Source organism: Rhinopithecus bieti, unplaced genomic scaffold (assembly GCF_001698545.2).
Source record: "Rhinopithecus bieti isolate Rb0 unplaced genomic scaffold, ASM169854v2 scaffold_34452, whole genome shotgun sequence".
Lineage (NCBI taxonomy): Eukaryota > Metazoa > Chordata > Mammalia > Primates > Cercopithecidae > Rhinopithecus > Rhinopithecus bieti.
Window position 1 is genome coordinate 88,540 of NW_016814605.1, and position 19,225 is coordinate 107,764.

General features: G+C 40.8%; 1 gene segment (V, D, J or C); it reads right to left on the reverse strand.

The window, feature by feature from the left end:
- Positions 1 to 14,830: 14,830 nt before the first annotated feature.
- Positions 14,831 to 15,354, reverse strand: LOC108514937 (Ig heavy chain V-I region 5-like). The segment is given in 2 exon segments: positions 14,831 to 15,153; positions 15,277 to 15,354. Coding segments are annotated over 2 exon segments (378 nt in total).
- Positions 15,355 to 19,225: the final 3,871 nt, after the last annotated feature.

The following is a 19,225-nucleotide window of genomic DNA, read 5'->3' on the forward strand; positions in this document are numbered from 1 at the left end:
AATCCTGTTTTAGTCAGAAATAGGCTTTGAAATTACTTGATTTAACCTGTAGACCTAAAGAAGACTATCACTAATTCTAAACAGAAACCTCCCTCTTTTGTCTGTTGACACATCATGCCAGGGCTTTCAGAACAGCAAGCAATATGGGTGATCCATCCCATAGACACTGGTCAGTCCACAGTGGACACAGAGAAGATGCAAGAGCAGCCTACAGTTGAACCAGGGTGGGAGCAGGCCTCTGCGTGTCTCTCATCTGAACGATGGTCACCTGAATGAAAGAGGACTTCTACAGGCAGGGTTTAGTGTGGCTGTGGCTCCTTTTCCTGATGCAGTTAGTTTGGGATCCACATAATTGAAAGCAACTGTATTACTCATATGACTTGGGAAGAGAGTCTTGGAAGTGGAATTGTTTGTGTTCATTACCGGGAGTCAGTGTCTATGGGATGGACTCGGTGATCCTGTTTGTAGGGGGGTTGAGGAATTTGTGAGCTGACCAAGGCCAAGGAAAAAGAGATGACCACAGACGGCAGTAGCACACGTGCCCTCTATTGGATGAAGCTTTGACAGGTTTGCAGAGAAGTCCCTCACAGCAGGAGGTAGTTCAAAGAATAAGGTGCTAGGGTTTTTCTCAAAATGGGCGGGACACTGGAGAAGGGATATGCATCTAGGGGATGCCACACAGCAGCACAGTGGGGAGTTTCTGTGTCAGAGAGCTACAGAGGGCAGTACTAAGTTTAAGGTTTTCATAAACTGGAGCTTGTCTTACCTACTGCTAACAGATGTGGGTGAGGCCACCTGGATACATAGATTAAGTATTTTCGAAAAGGTTAAAAATATTCTTATTTGGGTTGTTTTTAAAACAATTACATTTTAAAAGTTGAGTTTGGCACAGGCCATTGAGAACTAAGCCTACAGTTTTGAAATAAACAACATAGCATTCTCATTTATAGATCACTGCTACACATCATGTAGACTTTTTCCTACAGATTGTTTTAGTCCAGATAGTGCAAACCCACACTGCTATGGATGAGGCTGAGACATACACAGGCCTGTTTCCTACCTGAGCATCAATGAACCTTATTTTAATTAAAGGTGAGATTTTGTCCTTAGATGAGAATTCAGACCAAGTCACCCACAAAGGGAACTTCCATCTGTGAAGCTGCAGGTCCTGTGAACGGATTCCTGGCTCCAGGTACCTGGGATTGAAACCCTCTGCATTGTCTCACTAACTGAAATTGTACCTCACTGGAGTATAGATCATGGGTAAATATCCTGGACCACAGAGAGAGCACAGGGAGTCTGGACTCCATGAATGTGCATCTTCTGCTTCTGAGAATCTCTCTCTCCAAACATTGAAAGAAACAGCGCTGTTTCCAAGTTGAACTTTTCTTTTTTTTTTTTTTTTTTTCCTTTTCACAGAAATTACATATGTTTATTATTTTTAAAGGAAAATAATTGGGTAATTAACACCTAAATGTTATCCATCATGCAATAGAACAATATTAAAATGCAAATAAATAAAATGTCCTCAATGTGAGAATTTCTTTATGCTGTGAATATATGTGGTCCAGAGTTGCTATTTGACCTATGTTCACTATCTCTAGAGTAGATATGTATACTTCTGCTGGCATATGAATATTCTATATGGAAAGATCATTCTGATCTAATATTACTTAAATGCAAGGTGATATGCATTTTTAAATACTGTATGTGCAAGTTGAACTTTTCTGAATTTTCAGACCCTGTTCTAGATCTGTCTCATCTGAACCTGTTTCCAAACGTTTCAATTCTGGTCTTTACTTTTTCTTGGAAAAGGTTTTCAGAAATCCTATGAAACTATTCACACAGCTGTGGATTAAGTGGTGGGCTTCTCCTCTATGTTTGCTAATATCTCTGCAGAATCCACCACACCCACCAACTGCACAAAGTGAAGGCATGAGTCCATTTTCTTCCTGAGCGTTCTGTGTCTCTTAGATTCACTATGAATTCACACCCTTGACGAAAGGGGTCCCTGCCCTGAGAACTAAAACTCCATAAAACCATAGATTGCCTAAGAGGTTAGTAAAATTTTTCTACTCTTTGAATGTGAAGTTAGTCTTGAGACCTTACAGTAAAACCTAATTTACTTGAGAGATGGAAAATGAAGATCCCAAGAAGTTTCTAGAGACTGAATTGGGGATTCTAGCCATTTAAACTGTAGTAGAAGCTGCAGGTAATGTAAGAACTTCAATGTTTATAACAAGAAAATAAAGTGGAATAACTTATTTACTTTTAACTTAGACAAGATAGTTTACCTGTAGGAAAATGAAAAGAGAATTTGTAAGATCTCACACTCATCGTGTTTTCATGTTAAACAATTTTAAGAAACAAGCAAATACTTATATAAAATATAATTAATAATGTTTAAGGCACTAGAGAAAATTAGGGTTCAAATTAATCAAACTGAGTTCTAAAGTCAGTTGAATTTCTTTTTTAACTGCTTCTTTTCACCTCCTGTTAGCAAAATCAAAANNNGACTGAATTGGGGATTCTAGCCATTTAAACTGTAGTAGAAGCTGCAGGTAATGTAAGAACTTCAATGTTTATAACAAGAAAATAAAGTGGAATAACTTATTTACTTTTAACTTAGACAAGATAGTTTACCTGTAGGAAAAATGAAAAGAGAATTTGTAAGATCTCACACTCATCGTGTTTTTCATGTTAAACAATTTTAAGAAACAAGCAAATACTTATATAAAATATAATTAATAATGTTTAAGGCACTAGAGAAAAATTAGGGTTCAAATTAATCAAACTGAGTTCTAAAGTCAGTTGAATTTCTTTTTTAACTGCTTCTTTTCACCTCCTGTTAGCAAAAATCAAAAGTACAGAAAAGGAAACAGACAAGAGCCAAATAAAGTATTTAGTGCTCATTTCTTGTCTTATAATAATAATAATTAATAATAATAATAAACTCTGCACTGACACCTGGAAATATTGACTCTACCCTTCTGGAAGAGGCAGCTTCACATCACGGTAGTGAACTTTATTATTATTTGGTCATTCTTGGGCAGGAGCTAAGGATCACCCAAGTGTAAATGCTCTATGAAGAGCCAATTGCCCTTACGTTGGAAAACTTCTAGATATTAACCCTTCTGGAATATCTACTAGCAAAAAAAAAATGAAGGATCAGTAAAAAAATGAAATAAATTCTGACTTCCCAGGAGCAGTCAAGATTAAAACTGTCATGTTTAACAAAGGACTAGAGGCATAATCTCTTGCTTGACACTGATTTAGCTGGATCTCACTCATATTTAATAGTCTTACCCAGTAAGTAAATTAGAAACATCCTTAACCTAGAAAATGGTTTCTTTGGTATTCTGGAATCCCAGCAGCCCTAGGGGAAATTTAAAACTGAAAATAAGAAGGTATACGAATCTGTTACCCCAGGAAAACTGTTATACAACAATTATTCATGTAAGCCAAAATAAAAGGAAAAAACCCATTAATTTTATGGAAGATTGAAGCAAATACTTACTTGTCAGTGATAATCCTAAGTAAACCATAAAGCAAGAGCAATATCTTTTGTCTCTGGCTTGTGATGGTATTAAGTTTCAAAATAATGATTTTGTTTTGGGTTAAAACTAATTTCATAGGTTTTCTCCGAGTAGGTCATCTTACCCAGAAATTGTAGAGGAAAGTGAAAGTAAAGAGAAACCTATTATGAAGTTTACCCCAGGTTAACATTTGCAGAGAGTCTAAGAGAAGGATACCATTTAAATGACCATATTAATGGCATTAAAATATTTAATTTGCTAGACAAATCTAAAATCAACCTTTTCTCTAGAATTTGTAAGAAGACAATCATATCTTCAGAGAATTTGACTTGACTTGAGTGACCTTGTGAGTGGCTGACAGAAAGACCAGATGAAAGCTGGTGTAATAGAATCAAGGACATCACAACTTTAAATTTTAGATCCTCTTCATTGGAGAGCAAGTCCAGATACTGCACCATGACCAGGTAAATGATCAGAAAATTACTTGGGATCTCTTTGTGGCTGCCTAGTCCTGTTGTGGCTGTGGTTGGGAGGCTGATTTCCCCTGGCTGGTATTGCCCTGCTCCTTGAATCTGGGCATTCGTCTCTACAGTTTCCATCAAATGGCACTAAATGGTGTCTCCATTAATAAGGCCATTGTAATGCGTGTAACATAAAGGCAGAGTGAATCAGAGTTCAGGATTATAGGAGTACTTATTTTATTCCAGTGTTTTTAGTGTATGTCTTTGTCTTTCAAAGAAGGAAGCCACAAATAGGACTTTTTTGGTTTCTGGAGGCTACATTTTCTACCCCTTGAAATACAGGTTTGGCCCACCAGGCGACAAGAAATTCTGCAGTCATGAGTGGGACTCAGGATAGAAAAGGCTCTGCAGCAGGTCCAGTTTGAAGTGCAAGCACCCCAGCCCCTTGGGCCAGTGCAGATACAGACGATTTGAACAAGGCTATCAACCATCTGGACAAGACTGGTACTTAGAGAACACTCCACCAAACCACAGCAGATTCATGGTCTTTCAAAACATTGGCTAATGATACTTTATATTTTAGGCAACAAGATATTTCAATAAAATCAAGCTGCTTAAATCATAAAAAATAAATTATTCATAACTGAGGGGAGTTGTATTAGAAATCAGAAAGAGAAAGTTATCAGAAGGGTGTTGGTGGGAGAAGAAGGACGGATGAAAAATTACCTATTGGGCACTAGGTACACTATTTGGGTGATGGGCAACTAAAGCCCAGTGTTCACTACTACACAATACATCGCTGTAACCAAAACCACTCATACCCATAAAGCCACTGAAATTCTAAATTTAATTTTTTAAAAATTTGCTGAAAAGAATCTAAATATTTGGAAAATAAGTGAAGTACCATTAAATGTAGTTTGGGGCAAAGAAACAACAAACATGGAAATTGCAAAGTACTTTGATCTGAAAGTAAATGTCACATATCCAAATTTATGAGATTCAAAAAAATGCAGTTAATTTATAGCAATATGAATGCATTTTAGCAAAGAACTTTCCACATCAATCACTGGAAATGTAATCCTGACAAACTAGGAAACAAAGAACAAATGTTACTCCAAAGAACGGTCTTTTATTGTTAGAAATGTGAGGATGTGACAAGCACACATCTAGTGTTCCACCAATACAGTCATATCAGTCTCCAAATGAAAACATCATTAGTAGCTGCACAAGAAGAAAGTATTAGGGTGGATAGGCAGAGTGAGTAACTACTTAGAGAGAATGAGGAGTCAGGGAATGTCAAAATTGGATTCCTATGTGATATGATTATGAGCTGCACAAGCATGAGGCTACCCTGAGCCCTGACTTACTCATAAGCCAAACATCATGGAGTGCGGGCCACCGTCCTTCCTCCTGATAGTTGGTGAGAGTGTGGTCTCCTGGCAAAGGCATGGAGAAGTGCCGTGAAGGTCATCAGTAGCAGCAGGTGAGGACAGGACACACTATGGTCCCCTTACAGTGACATGACTGAGCATCCCTACAGCCATGAGAACAGCAGGGAACTTTAGGGGCTGCTCCAGGGATGATGTGGCAGCCAACCCTGGAGGGTCGGTGGGGCTTCAGTGCCCTGTGTGTGGAGGAAAGAGGAGGCTTTGGGAGATGTTCTGGAGGACCCTGGCCCTGTTCACATAGAAGAGCAGCCTGTGCCTGTGACGGAGGCCTCATGGCCTCTTCCTTCCTCAAAGGCTTTCCAGTCATCTCCCTGAGCCCACCTGACTCCAACTGCTGGGGACACATCCCCTGGCACCACAGCTGCTCCTGCCACACTAAGAGGCTGAACTTCCATTGAGGTTTATTTTTGGGGCCATCACACTGTGCAGGGTCCTGGTGAGTGTCCTGCTCACAGGAGGCTGTGCAGCATCTCCAGGCTCCAAAGTGGTGGTTGTGTTTGGTGAAATCCCAAGAATTTTGGTTAGATGTGTTTTCTTACTTGTGAGTACCTTCTGTAGACCTGTCATTCCGTGCTTTACAAACTCTTTTCTGTAAACTATCTATTCTTTGTTTTTGGACTTTTGGGTTAAGAATATAATTTTAATTGTACTATCTTTAGATCCACACTCTTGACTGTGGAAGTGAAATCAACATATTTTTGGTTGGATGTGTGTTATCACTCAGGAATATGTGTAGAAAAGTCCTCTGAAGACTTGTCTATCTTTGTATTTGTGACAGATTCTTTCCTATATCCCATGCTTTCATTATTCATTTATTTTTGATATTTCTCCTGGGGAATTCAGTTTTAACTTCATTTACAGTGGTGTGGATCATCCTAGAATAGACAATCATTTCTGATGGGGTTGATTATTTTAAACTGAAAAAAAGTTGTTTTTTCCTTTGGATACAAACGATTCCATACGATGATTATATCACTTCATGAAATGGACTGATTTGCCCATGATTCATTCATAAATATTTTTGAAGAATTATTTTATGTGACACCATGCAAAACATACTTTTTCCATCCCATCACTGTTAGAATATTGAATTCAGATATATTTTCAGGTATTGACTATATCGTGTAAAAACTATACATTTACTTACTTCAAAACCTTTTATTTTTTCTGATAATTTCATACCCAAACTGTCATTTCTAAGTGACTAGTATGTTCCAAAAGGAATCTTCCTACTCTGAGGCAACGATGTAGGGGGTGAAAGGCTAAAAGAACCACTGCAAGAACCTGGAGATAAAACAATGCAAAAGTTTATACTAATAACATCAGAGAACAGTAGAAGAAATGAGAACTAAGTGATCTAAAATTTCAAAATGAATAACACTCCTTTTAGTTTAACTGCCACTGGCCTGAGTCTTTGTCCTCCTGCCATATCCACCAAGTTTGCATGTGAACATAAGCTCTCTCTTGGCAAAAGCAGAGGAACTCTCCAGAGAACGGAGAATCAGGTTGACCCTCAGGGGTTGCACAGGGCAACCTCTATACCTGACCTGTGTCCTCTGTAGGGCATAGGCTGAGGTCTGACTCATCAAGCAGCCTGGAGGAAAAGAGCTAGAAGAACATAAAACTCCCACAGACTCAGCATGTTCTTCCAAATCCCCGAAGCTGAACAGAGCATCCTGAATACATGTCTGAATCACAAACATCGACCTCCATCCCCACTGCACTGTACTCATTGGACACGCGTTTTTAGTATGACCACTGATGTGTGGTATAATGTTAGTGGTTCAGGAGGGGTTATGCTACCTGGCAAGTCGAATGCTCAGAAAAGTCATAGGCATGCAAGCTTCATCAACTAAAATTCATATTTTTGCACTCATGCATGGATTTCTATGGTTCACGTGACTTCTTTAAAAAACTGGGAAATATGACTGACTGAAGTCCTAGTATTTGATCCTGTAAATTGCTAAAAACTGGTCTTCAGTAATGGAATAGAGATGACTATTCATTTGAGAAGCATTTATTTTTTATCTCGACCTATTTTCAAAGGTTCAGTCATAGCTCTTCCAAACCAACTTTGTCTCCAGTCCTTCAGTTTTGTTTCTTCTGAGGCCTGATGATCTCTCCAAATCAATAGCAATGTCACGGAATTGCTAATCTCTCATTGCAAAGTGTACAGTGACTTCGCCCTTAGGGTTTGCCCAATATCATGACTTCTAGTCTCCCAGAGCATCCTTGATAACAGCAGTTTTGTGACGTCAATACAGCACCCACTTATGGGAACTCCATCCAGCATGGCATCATTGTGGGCATATGCATGATTGGACTTCCACAGGATGCAATGATTAATTTTTAACATTAGGCGGTTATCCCCATTCAAACCCTTTACCTCTCCACTGAGTTAGAAAAATATTTCAAGGTGTACATATCCATTAGGTGAGTGTTTAATAACTATAAAAGTTGTAAAGGAAATTTCTGTAGCCAGCAGATACTATACTATGTTTGGGCACCACAGGTTTTTATGGGGGGAAACTGAAATCACCTCACAGGATTTAACTTTTTACATAATCTATTTTGTAAATATTCATGTGTTGCCTAGTAAACTGTATATATAATATACCTTAAATAGCCTTATTTAGACATAAATATGTGTACATATAAGTATATGAAGTAAAAATTTTCAAAAACATAAATGCCACCCAAATAGACAGTATATACACTCAAATATGTACATTTCCCCAAAATATATCAATTTCATGTTTTATTGTATTAAGTTTTATGTTTTATAATTTGTCTTAGTATCTCTGTATATGAATTAATAAATATTCATATTTATGTCATCATTTAATAAAAAATTGCATCTATCTACAATAGGTAGATGTATCAAAATACTGGTATTGGTTCAGTTTTTGCACAAAAATTATGACCAATCAACCACTTAAACTCTTAGTGTCTTATTACACGAAAATATTTATTCACATTCCTGAATGGTTCATTTTAATAATCAATTGGCTGATCAAGGCAGGGCTCAGCTGGTTGGTTTGGCTACAGGGAACTGAGCTTGTCTCCAGCCTATGGATTGCATTTATGAGACCAAGGCTGAGAACAGTAACTACTCAGGGCAGAAGATTCTCATGGCAGATCTCAGGAGTAGACAACATCCCAAACCAAGCTGACTTGGTACAACTAGGTCCAAGAATCTCTAACATAGGCACACACAATTTTAATTGGTTCTTTCACTTGGTAATTACTAAACTTTCAAAAAATGTTTACTCCATTTAAGCATCCAGTTATTTGATAATTCCATGGATACATAATAATGATTTTTCAACCTTTGAAATCTTCAAAATGTTTTCAAATGCACTGTTGCATCAATTTGAAAGTAAAGCTGGGTGTATTTTCAACATGTGACCTCCCTTTGAAATTTTCTTAAATGGCCTCACTGAGAAAAAAATAAATCTCTTTACCTAAAACGTCACCTAAAACATAGCCTGTTAAACTTTATATAGACCACCTGTTATCATGTTAAAATGAAGATTGTCTGTCAGGAAATTTGAGGTGGGCCTGCTATGTGTCATGCAAAACACCCTCACGGGGATGCTGAGGTGCTGCTGGGTTCTGGGTAATTTTGAGAAGCAAAGGACTTTCACACTAAGGGGAAAAATACTATATCCATGATTAGGATTTTCTCTTGTTGTCTTCCTGTTTGTCAAAGAAGGCTTATTGGTTGTCAAATTATTGTTATATCTATCTATCTATCTATCTATCTATTTATCTATCTATCTATCTACCTACCTATCATCTATCTATCTTTTTCATGCATGTGGAGACAGAGTCTTCCTATGTCGCCCAGTCTGCCGAGACTAGCTCAGTCGTAGAGGATTTAATGACATACACACAGAAATATAGAGTGCAGAGTGGGATTCAGGTGGCTGACAGCCTTCAGAACTGAGAGCCACAAACAGAATTTTACCCTCGTATTTATTGACAGCAAGCCAATGATAAACATTGTTTCTATATACTATAGATTAACTAAAAGCAGCCCTTACAGGAAACAAAGGGATGGGCTCTGTCTAGTTATCTGCAGCAGGAACATGTCCTTAAGGCACAGATGGCTCATGCTATTGTTTGTGGTTTAGGAATGCCTTAGGCATTTTCCACCTTGGGTGGGACAGGTGTTCGTTGTCCTCATTCTGGTAAACCAACAACCCTCAGCATGGGCCTCATAGCCATAACGAGCCTGTCACAGTGCTGCAGAGATTTTTTTTATGGCCAGTTTGGGAGGTGGTTTATGGCCAGATTTGGGCACCTGTTCCCAATAAGTCCCCTCTTGTGTTTTTGCCAGACGTTAAAAGCAAAAGTTGCTTTATCAAGGTGAACTACTGTTCTCAGGAATCAGGATCTGCATCTGCCAACTATACAAAGACAAACAACACCGATTAAAAGCATAATCATCATTGAAATCACAGATGCTCCAAGTGTTTTTATCCATTTCAATGGGTTAATAGTTGCTAATTTGTCTGCAGCTCCTGCAAGCACTCCAGTTCCTGGCATTAAGGTCATGTGTTTGGGATTCTTTAAATATTCATTCTTTTAATTTTGCAATATCCAAAGACAAATTTCCAGAGTGTCCTTCTAGATGCTTTTTTATTCTTTCCCATTCATGTCTGATTCATTATAAGGATGAGGAATGATACAAAAGTCATAAGCATTCCAGTTCCATTTTAGCTGCATTCTATATTCCAAACTAGCTACCTGATCTCCTAGCCACATTAGAGTTTGTTGGAGATCATTGATTTGATTAACTATCTTTTGGTCTATTTTAGTTTGAGAGTTCCACAGCAGAGTAGAAGTCTTTTGCCATTTATTTACAAAATCTGCTGTTTGCACTGATGAATGTCGTGCAAGTCCAGCTGCTGCAGCAGTAGCTGTAACAGGAATCATCTCATAGTAACCAAGATTAAAGTAGCAATGAAATGCCAAGAGCATCTCAAAATTTTATGAAGAATTTTTGTAATAATATGTACAGAGGGAGACACTTCCCAACGACGGGAAAACTTCATGAGTACCCATGCTATTTCTTGAGCTCTCACTACTAGGATAGAATGATTATTATTAAACAAGGAAGAGTTTACACAAGAGAGCAATCTACATTCCTAGCAAGTTCCATGATAATTAGGGATGTCAAACTTTAGATCGCCCATTACCAACAGAAAAGGAGGACAAACACAACTTTGTATCCAAATTGTGTTGTTTTCAGCAAGTTCTGAAATGTACTTAGGATTATATTTTGATGGCATAGTATATTTTTCTTCCTAAATCTTGATCTTATAAAGAGCCATTAATAGCTTCCACCAATCCTTATTTTTAGCTCCTACAGCAGGCCATATCATTTGAGGTTGAGGTGCCACTATACCACCATGTTTCCAGATAATAGCAACTCTTGCCATACTTCTTATCATTTCTATCATCTGACTGTTTCGTTCAGACCATCTGAACACAGTGTAGCCATGGCATGCAGACTGAGAGCTGCAATTCAAGCTTAACATCCCCTTGGGGGGTCAATCAATAATGATTCCATAGGAATTCTTGCACCACACCTCTGCCTGTTCTGCAATGCAACCTTCCTAAAGAAGTACGTTCAATTTTTCTGACCAGGTCTAATCCTGTTTACAAACAGGTTTTTCAGGACAGTATGCCTCAATTATAGGAGCAGATTTCTTATGGTAAATACTGAGACCAGAAAGTATGTATACTTGGGTTATAGAGTGATTACATCCAGGCATTATTGCCAACCAAGATTGATAGCAAGGGGATAGGCAACTAGTGTCCTTTCCCAAACGGATAGGTGGATGTTCAAATCCTAAAGAAATATTCATAACAGTTCCTTCCTTATATGGGTGAGATGGGCCTCTTTTATCTGCAGAACCAAGCACCCAAGAGCTGTCATTAGTGTATACCTCCAGTGGGGGGTCCAGCCAAATTACAGGCCATAGAAGTGGTGGAAAAGGTAAATATGTCCAATAAGTATAATCGTTCTCTGTGTCAGCCCTTGCTGAAGTAATACTCACCGCAATGGTGATCCCTGCTATCACAGCTATCATTAAATTACTCATTGTGACTGGTTGTCCTGCTTTCCTCAGGTTTCACTCCACCATCTATGACCGGTTCTTGGTCTGTTCCCAGGTGGGTGGCTGCATTCGACGGGTGTTGCTTGTGACACTGAGACTCCTCAGTGTCAGTCTCAACATAGCTGAAATTGGGAGTCCTCAGGTTCCTCCCAGAATCTCTTCTTTGGCATCTGGCTCATGATAAGGTTTCAGGTGTCTTGATGGTATCCAAATTGGCTATTGATTCGGTCCTGGAGAAACACAAGCATAATCTCTACCCCATGTTATTATTTTACCTATTTCCCAACTTTTTGTTATCAGATCTCTCCGCCAAACCAGTTGTTCTACTTCTGTCTTTGCAGCTGGTTTCTGTAGATGCTGTTCAGCTGCTGATAGCATCTGGCCTTTAGGGAGGCTCAAAAAATTAAAAGTCAATAATGCTAGATCCAATTGCATATGGGGTGTCCCATAGTCCCTGTTTCCCACTTTCTGCTTTTGCAGCAGCTGTTTCAGGGAGAGATTCATTCTTTCCACTATGGCTTGTCCTTGAGAATTATATGGGATACCAGTAATGTGTTTAATATTCCATATAGACAGAAGTGTAGCTAGAACTTGGCTAGTATAGCCTGTGGCATTATCTGTTTTAATAGAAGATGGAATGTCCATCACTGCACAGCACTGCAAAAGGTGATGTTTAACACAGGCAGAAGACTCTCCTGAGCGGCATGTAGCCCAGACAAAGTGAGAAAAGGTGCCCAAACATACATGTACATAAGCTGGTCTCCCAAACAAGGAACATGTGTGACATTCATTTGCCAAAGAGAATTAGGGTATCAGGAAGGGTATTGTTCTCCTCCTGAAGTGATTTTTTTCCCCAAGCTCTAATGCACACTCCTCTAAGCTGCTCTATGGCATCATCCTGCATAACCACTTGTGCATCTAAACGAGCCCAGCCGCTGACCCCAAAAAGTTGGTCCGCAGTTTTATTAATTTGTAGTTGGGCCTGGGTATTGGGAGCAGCCTGAATGGAAGCTTTATCTGCCCACAAAGTTTTAAATTGTAGGAACTGAGCAGGAGATAGACAAGCTCAGGTAGGAGCGTCCCAGTCAGGAGGAATCATCCAACTGGAGACAGCAACATTCTGTAACAGTCCCATTACAAAAGGAGAACCTGGTCCATATTGATTAACAGCTTGTTTAAATTCTTTGAGTAATTTACAAGGAAATGGCTCAAATGTAGCTATAATATTTCCCTGTTGATCTGAGGGGTGTATTCTAACAGGGAACTCCAAAGCCTCTATGTCACCCTCATGTCTAGCTTGCTGGATTCCTGCCTGAATAGAAATGAGAATGATCACCTGAGGTCAGCTTGAACAGTCACTGGAGCAACTACTTTTCACCCAGTGTCCTCTGGGAAAGAAGAATCTGGAGGGCCAAGCCACTCTTTTACTTCCAACTAATGAGGGGGTGCAGAAAGCGGGGGATAAACCTCTCCCACTTTTGCCACTTTAGATTTAGCTGGCAAACAAACCTGCTCTGTCACCTCTTCTGTTACGTTGTTATACTCTCCTTCTTCCTTACCATCAGTGTGAAAATGTTCCAAGGTGGAACAAACCAGAGCTGACACTTGTCCCATTGTTACCCTGATGCTTCCGAGTTCCCCTTCTTACTCACCATAGGGATTGCTTAAGAGTACTCGGGTGGCCTCTAGCATAGCTCCATGTTCTCCAGCCATCACTCTAGCAACCCATCGACCCAGTTTTGACCCCCACATATGGGCACCACTTGCCTAGACCAGCTTGGTCATGGAGAACCTAACCCAGTGGCATCAGAGGAATTAAAGCCACACACACAGAAATATAGTGTGGCGTGGGAATGAGGGGACTGACAGCCTTCAGAGCTGAGAGCCACAAACAGAGTTTTACCCACATATTTATTGACAGCAAGCCAGTGATGAGCATTGTCTCTATAGACTATAGATTAATTTTAGGCATTCCTTATGGGACACAACAAGAGGGGCTCTGGCTAGCTATCTGCAGCAGGAACATGTCCTTAAGGCACAGAGAGCTTATGCTATTGTTTGTCATTTAGGAATGCCTTAGGCGTTTTCCACCGCCCTGGGTGGGCCAGGTGCTCCTTGCCCTCTTTCTGGTAAACCAGCAACCTTCAGCATGGGCATCATAGCCATTAGGAGCATGTCACAGTGCTGGAGAGATTTTTTTTTATGACCAGTTTTGGGGCCTGTTTATGGCCAGATTTGGGGGCCTCTTCCCAACACCAGTCCAATCTCAAACTCCTGGGATGATGCGATTCTCCTGCCTTAGTCTCTCAAAGTTCTCCGGATTATAGGCATGAGCTACCACACACTGCATTATAATATGTTTCATACAATATCCTGATGTTTTTGTTTCATCTACGACTTAATGAAGTTTTCTTGCTATGAACCCAGACCTGCTGGTAAAACTCAAAAGCACATTCAAGTGTATTCTGGGACAATCTGTAACAGGAAAAATCTTGAGCCTTGTGGAAAGAGTAACCTAACTGGCCTGTCAGCTGTCAATTCCCCATCACTACTATCACTTCTGGAAGCACATTTTCCAAAGCTCCTTTGCTATCTATGGTTTCTTTAGAGTTGATCAACAAGTAGCCCTCCTATGACACTGGGAAGTCAGAGTGGTGAATTCGTGTACGCTGACACCTGAAGTAAAACACATGCAATTAGGTGTGGACTGGAGAATCACCTGGAGACGTGCTGCAGGCAGCTGAGAGCATCAGCACCCCCGCCCTGGGCGTCCCAAACAGGTCTGAGGATCATCTCAAGGTACTCAGCACATACCACCACGGGCAGGTGCACGCTGGCTTCTGGAGGAGCACCTGAGAATCCCCTGTCTCTAGTACCTGCTTCATAAATGACATGCTGTAGGTTTAAGAAAGCCTGTGGTTTAGACTCTAATTTAGTCAGCTTGAACAGTTTCTCCTCAGAATACTGAGAGTAGCTTCTCTTTTTCTATATGAATTCCAATTATCCCATAACATAGATTTCTCAGGTGGACTTATCTCTCTTCTTTATTCTGCCAGGACAGGCGTTGTAACATCTTTTCTGCTGGGGATGAGGGCAAAAGAGGCTTAGGGTTCAGAGGAGCCTCCCTGGCCCCCTCTATGAAAACCTCCCAATGACTTCCAAAACCTGACTGACTTTGAGAAATGCTCTCAGCACATGGAGGCACCAGGAGGAGCATCTGGGGCAGCCCAGGCTCACACATCTGCTTCCCTGGGGGTTTATGTTATGGCTTGTAACACTGTGGGAGGGGTACTGTAATAATGTTGACAATAATAAGTGGCAGAATCATTATGCTGCAGGCTGCTGATAGTGAGAGTGAAATCCGTCCCAGATCCACTGCCGCTGAACCGAGAGGGACTCCCACTTTGCAAACTGGATGCAGCATAGATCAGGAGCTTAGGGGCTTTCCCTGGTTTCTGCTGATACCATGCTAAATTACTATAAACGCTCTGACTTGCCTGGCAAGAGATGGTGACTCTGTCTCCTGCAGATGCAGACAAGGAAGATGGAGACTGGGTCATCTGGATATCACATCTGGCACCTGAGATTGGAAACATAGAAACAAACATCCATACTATTCATCATGTTATCAGAGACTTCCCTAAAGTTCCAGACAGTACTGAGCACACTGACTTGGTAAATTCCCAGTGTCCTTTCTCCTTACCTGGGAGCCAGAGCAGTAGAAGCCCCAGGAGCTGAGCAGGGACCCTCATGTCCATGCTGTGTCCTGACTGAGACTGACTCCTGCACAGGGTGTGATCAGCCTATAAAAAAGTCTTCAGGGCGGAGGGCTGTGCTCTAGGACATGCAAATCAGCAGGGGATGGGGCAGGCTGGGCACAGCTGTAGGGCTGGCTCATCTCAGTAACTCAGCACAGGGCCAGTGTCCCCAGGGTCCCAGGTCAGATCAGGCAGCATAGATTCACCTTGAGAGAATATATTTCTCTTGTGGCCATATGGTTAAAGAATATATTTTGGATTGATTTTCAAAATTGTAAATGAACCTAAGACTAGATTAAATAATGTATTTCATCCTTGTATTAGGAGTGTATAGGAAAGCATCATTTTTGGCAGAAAATTCATAATAAAGTTGTAGAATATGGGGCTTTCAGAACTTTCAGTTACTCTCAAAATGTACTAACAATGTCTCTATCAGTTGGAAATTGTTTCTTTTTTGAAGTGAAAATAAAAAAGTCTTTATCAGAAGTGTGTTTGATATATTCAATAGAATTTACCAATAAACTTAAGCCATTGTTCTCAGCAGTATAAGAAAAAGCAATTCACTGTAGATGCACAAAGATGATACCGGTGCCATATATAGATCTGCCATTATCCAGTGCTACGGGTCTCTTTAATGCCCAGGGGCTAAAGGGCTGCACATTATTCCTGCTGTGAGGATCCCCATATTCCATCCCCTTTCCTGACTTTCATATGATTTCTTATGGTTCACCAGCATGGAGGCCTGACTAGTGATGCCAAGTATGATTATTTCAACTAAAATTTCTGTTTCACTCACTAATGATAAGAGCCTGGATTAGGATCAACTTGAAACCTTCGATCAATCTAGGCCCAAATAATCAATTGTGTCAAAGTAGGATGACAAAGACCACATCCCCTGGGTAATGCTCTGAGCTGCGCTCCCCACCAGTCTGTTCCTGGGGTCTCAGGTGCATCTGCCCTAGAGTCTGGCTTTCTGGAGAGCAGGTGATTGGGAGGACCTGGGGAAAGGTCAGGTCAGTGAACCTTCTCTCCTTTGTGACAGCGGCTGTTGCTCGGTGCGTGTTTTTGCATGCACGCTTTGCTCTTATACTCTTTAGCAGTGAGTAAGGGCATCATCCTGAACCAGATGCCAGCCTCCCTGTTTCACATCCATTTAGAGAGAGTCTCCATCTCCTGCCAAGTCACTGCCCATGTAGATGAAAAAATATTTTGAATCCACATAAACCTCAAACACTAATTTGAACCTCAATACTTAACACAGCTGCCTTTGCCCAGCGCATCTCAGCCTGATTCAGCGGCAGAGGAAGTGGAGTCAACCACATCAGTATCAATGGACTTAAGCCGAAGGACTCCAGAGAGTATTTCTTTTGTGAAGTATTAGTTGTCTGCAGAGGAACTAGCGCTCGTGGCATTGAAAAAATGCACAACTAGGAGTGGCCAGAACAAGGTAGTGCAGCCTGTGCACATACCTCCTCCTGCTTTTCCAGGGGACTGGATTTCAGGGAAATGGCTACTGAACAGACTGTCAGCACCCAGAAATCCAGATTCAGAGAGATACTCTGGATTCAAATGCACTTTTTTTTCTGCATAATTTTGGCAGTCATTGTTATTACACCTTGACGTTTCCATTCATTCTACTTTAGCTGACTCTCTATGGTCCTTTCTACCCCTCACTGCTCTCTCCGAACCTGGGGAAGGCAGCTCAGCCTGCAAATGTGGCAGACCTCATGGCCTGGAATTAGCATCCCCTAGGACAGCTATCAATTAGTGATGACAAGAGAGGTGTATACATATCCCAGTTCCCTCACCTCTCAGGTGGAATAACAGAGGCCTTTTTTTTTTCTGCTTCTATGTGGGCATGACTTCTGGTCATCCTCAGAGGTGATTCCTTGCTGAAACACCTTTCACTGTCCCTCCTCTCTTCCCTTACTCACTTGTTTGTTTCCTGCACTTTGTAAATGTACTGCCTCCATGGGAATCTTTGTCATCCTTCTTACTGGGGTATCCAACCTAAGGAACTGAGAAATTCCTAATCCTTGGAGGGCATCTTTGGTTTCCCTTATTGCCGCTTCTTATGTTTTGATGCCTACGGAAACTCAGAAAATTTAAGAAATACTTAAATTCCCTTTGTCAATCTTTCTTAGATTTGATTTTAGCAGAGATTTGTCGTTTGTTTCTTGGTCACAAAATCAAAGAAGACTTCCACAAATGGCTACACACCATTAAGTCCACTAAAAACAGAGAATCAGAATCCGCCAGAACTTGGCATTCACATGTCAGAGAGTCCTAGAGTCTCAGGATTTCTCTAGGTCTATTGCCTCCTAAATCTGCCTTGTGATATTTTTTATTCTACCTTAGGGCAAGATCATTGTGGGGTAATGAGAGTTGTTAGTGAAATGAATAATATACCCCCTATACACATCATTGTTCTAGTATCTGGAATCTATGATTATTACTTATGAGTATGCCAAAAGTAACTTGACAGACATGGTTAAGAATTTTGAGGTCAGGAGAGTATCCTGAATTATCTGGGTGAGACCAGCACAATCACAAGTGTCCTTATAACAGGGAGGGAGAAGGGTCACATCCAGAGAGGAGCTGGGGCAAAGGAGAGGGGTGTTGGAGTGATGGAGGAAGGGGCCATGGAGCCACGAATATGGGAACATGAGAAAGATGGGAAGCCGGATATTGAATTTCCTCTCTGAAAACCTCCAGAATACAGTCCTGTTACTGAGTTAACACAAAGGGTTGTGGAACCAAGGTTTCATCATGCAGATGAAGCCTCCAGATAGCAAGCTTCAGAAAGAATAGACTGTAATGGTTTCTTAGCAGACTTAAAAGGTGCCAGACTGCTAATTAAATCTCTCTGGGTCAGGAAAGAGACTTGAAAAGGCACAGGATTCTCTACAGAAGGTAGATTTTCTCCACAAGAAACAACTTAGCAGAGGCATTTTCAAATACATTAAATAAAAATATCTTGGGGAAAATACTTTGATTTCCCTGGGGCCTGGTATCTGTCATGTTGGCATCTTATTGCTACAAAGAGTTTGCTTTGTCAGTCTCAAGATCTCGGTTTTAACATTAAACGCTGGTCAGTTGTACCTGAATTTTAAAGGGAGGAGCATATCTGATCATCCATCCCCATCACGGACTGTATTGTATTTCAGGTGGATTTTGGTGTGTTCTTGCATGAGAGGAGGAGTTTATGCAGTTGGCTAGGGAGGATAGAGTTTCATTTTTGGTTCACACACCTATGTCCAGGTAAGAAGGACCCACAGGAGGGCTTGCACAAAACCTGGCTTGCAGGGCTGCTTACAGACCTGCTCTGTCTCCTGTTGTCATGCACAAGGAAGGACACAGCCAATGACTACCCTTAGCCATCCGGGGAGAACCTGTGTCTGCAGAGGACAGTCATGAGTTACGAGTCCAGCTAACTGTGATTGTCTTCAGGGACCTGTGGTCCTCAGCTTTCATGGGAGTTGTGTGGGAACTGGCTCAAAGAGCACCCACCAGGATTCTTATCAGAATATCTCATTCACAGAAGGCGGTGGGTGATATGACAGCACAGAGGGACTCTGTGGGGCCAGCTGCATGGAGCACTCTGGGAGAGTCACTGGCACCTGTGCTAAACAGAGCTTCTTGCAACTTCTGAAGCACATGGATTTGGATCTCTTAACATCACTATGAAAGACCATTTATTATTCAGAAGGCAACCACTGCAACTAACTAAGATGACATCTGTAATAGCTAGGAATAATAATGTGATATTTTATTACTAAGATGATTACAAGAAAACAAACAAACAAAAATAGTGTGAAGGAAAAGAGCAACCCTAGACAGAGGGCTTTGGGTAAGAGGTTGAGACTCAGTAGTGAATCCCCTGGGCCATCTTCT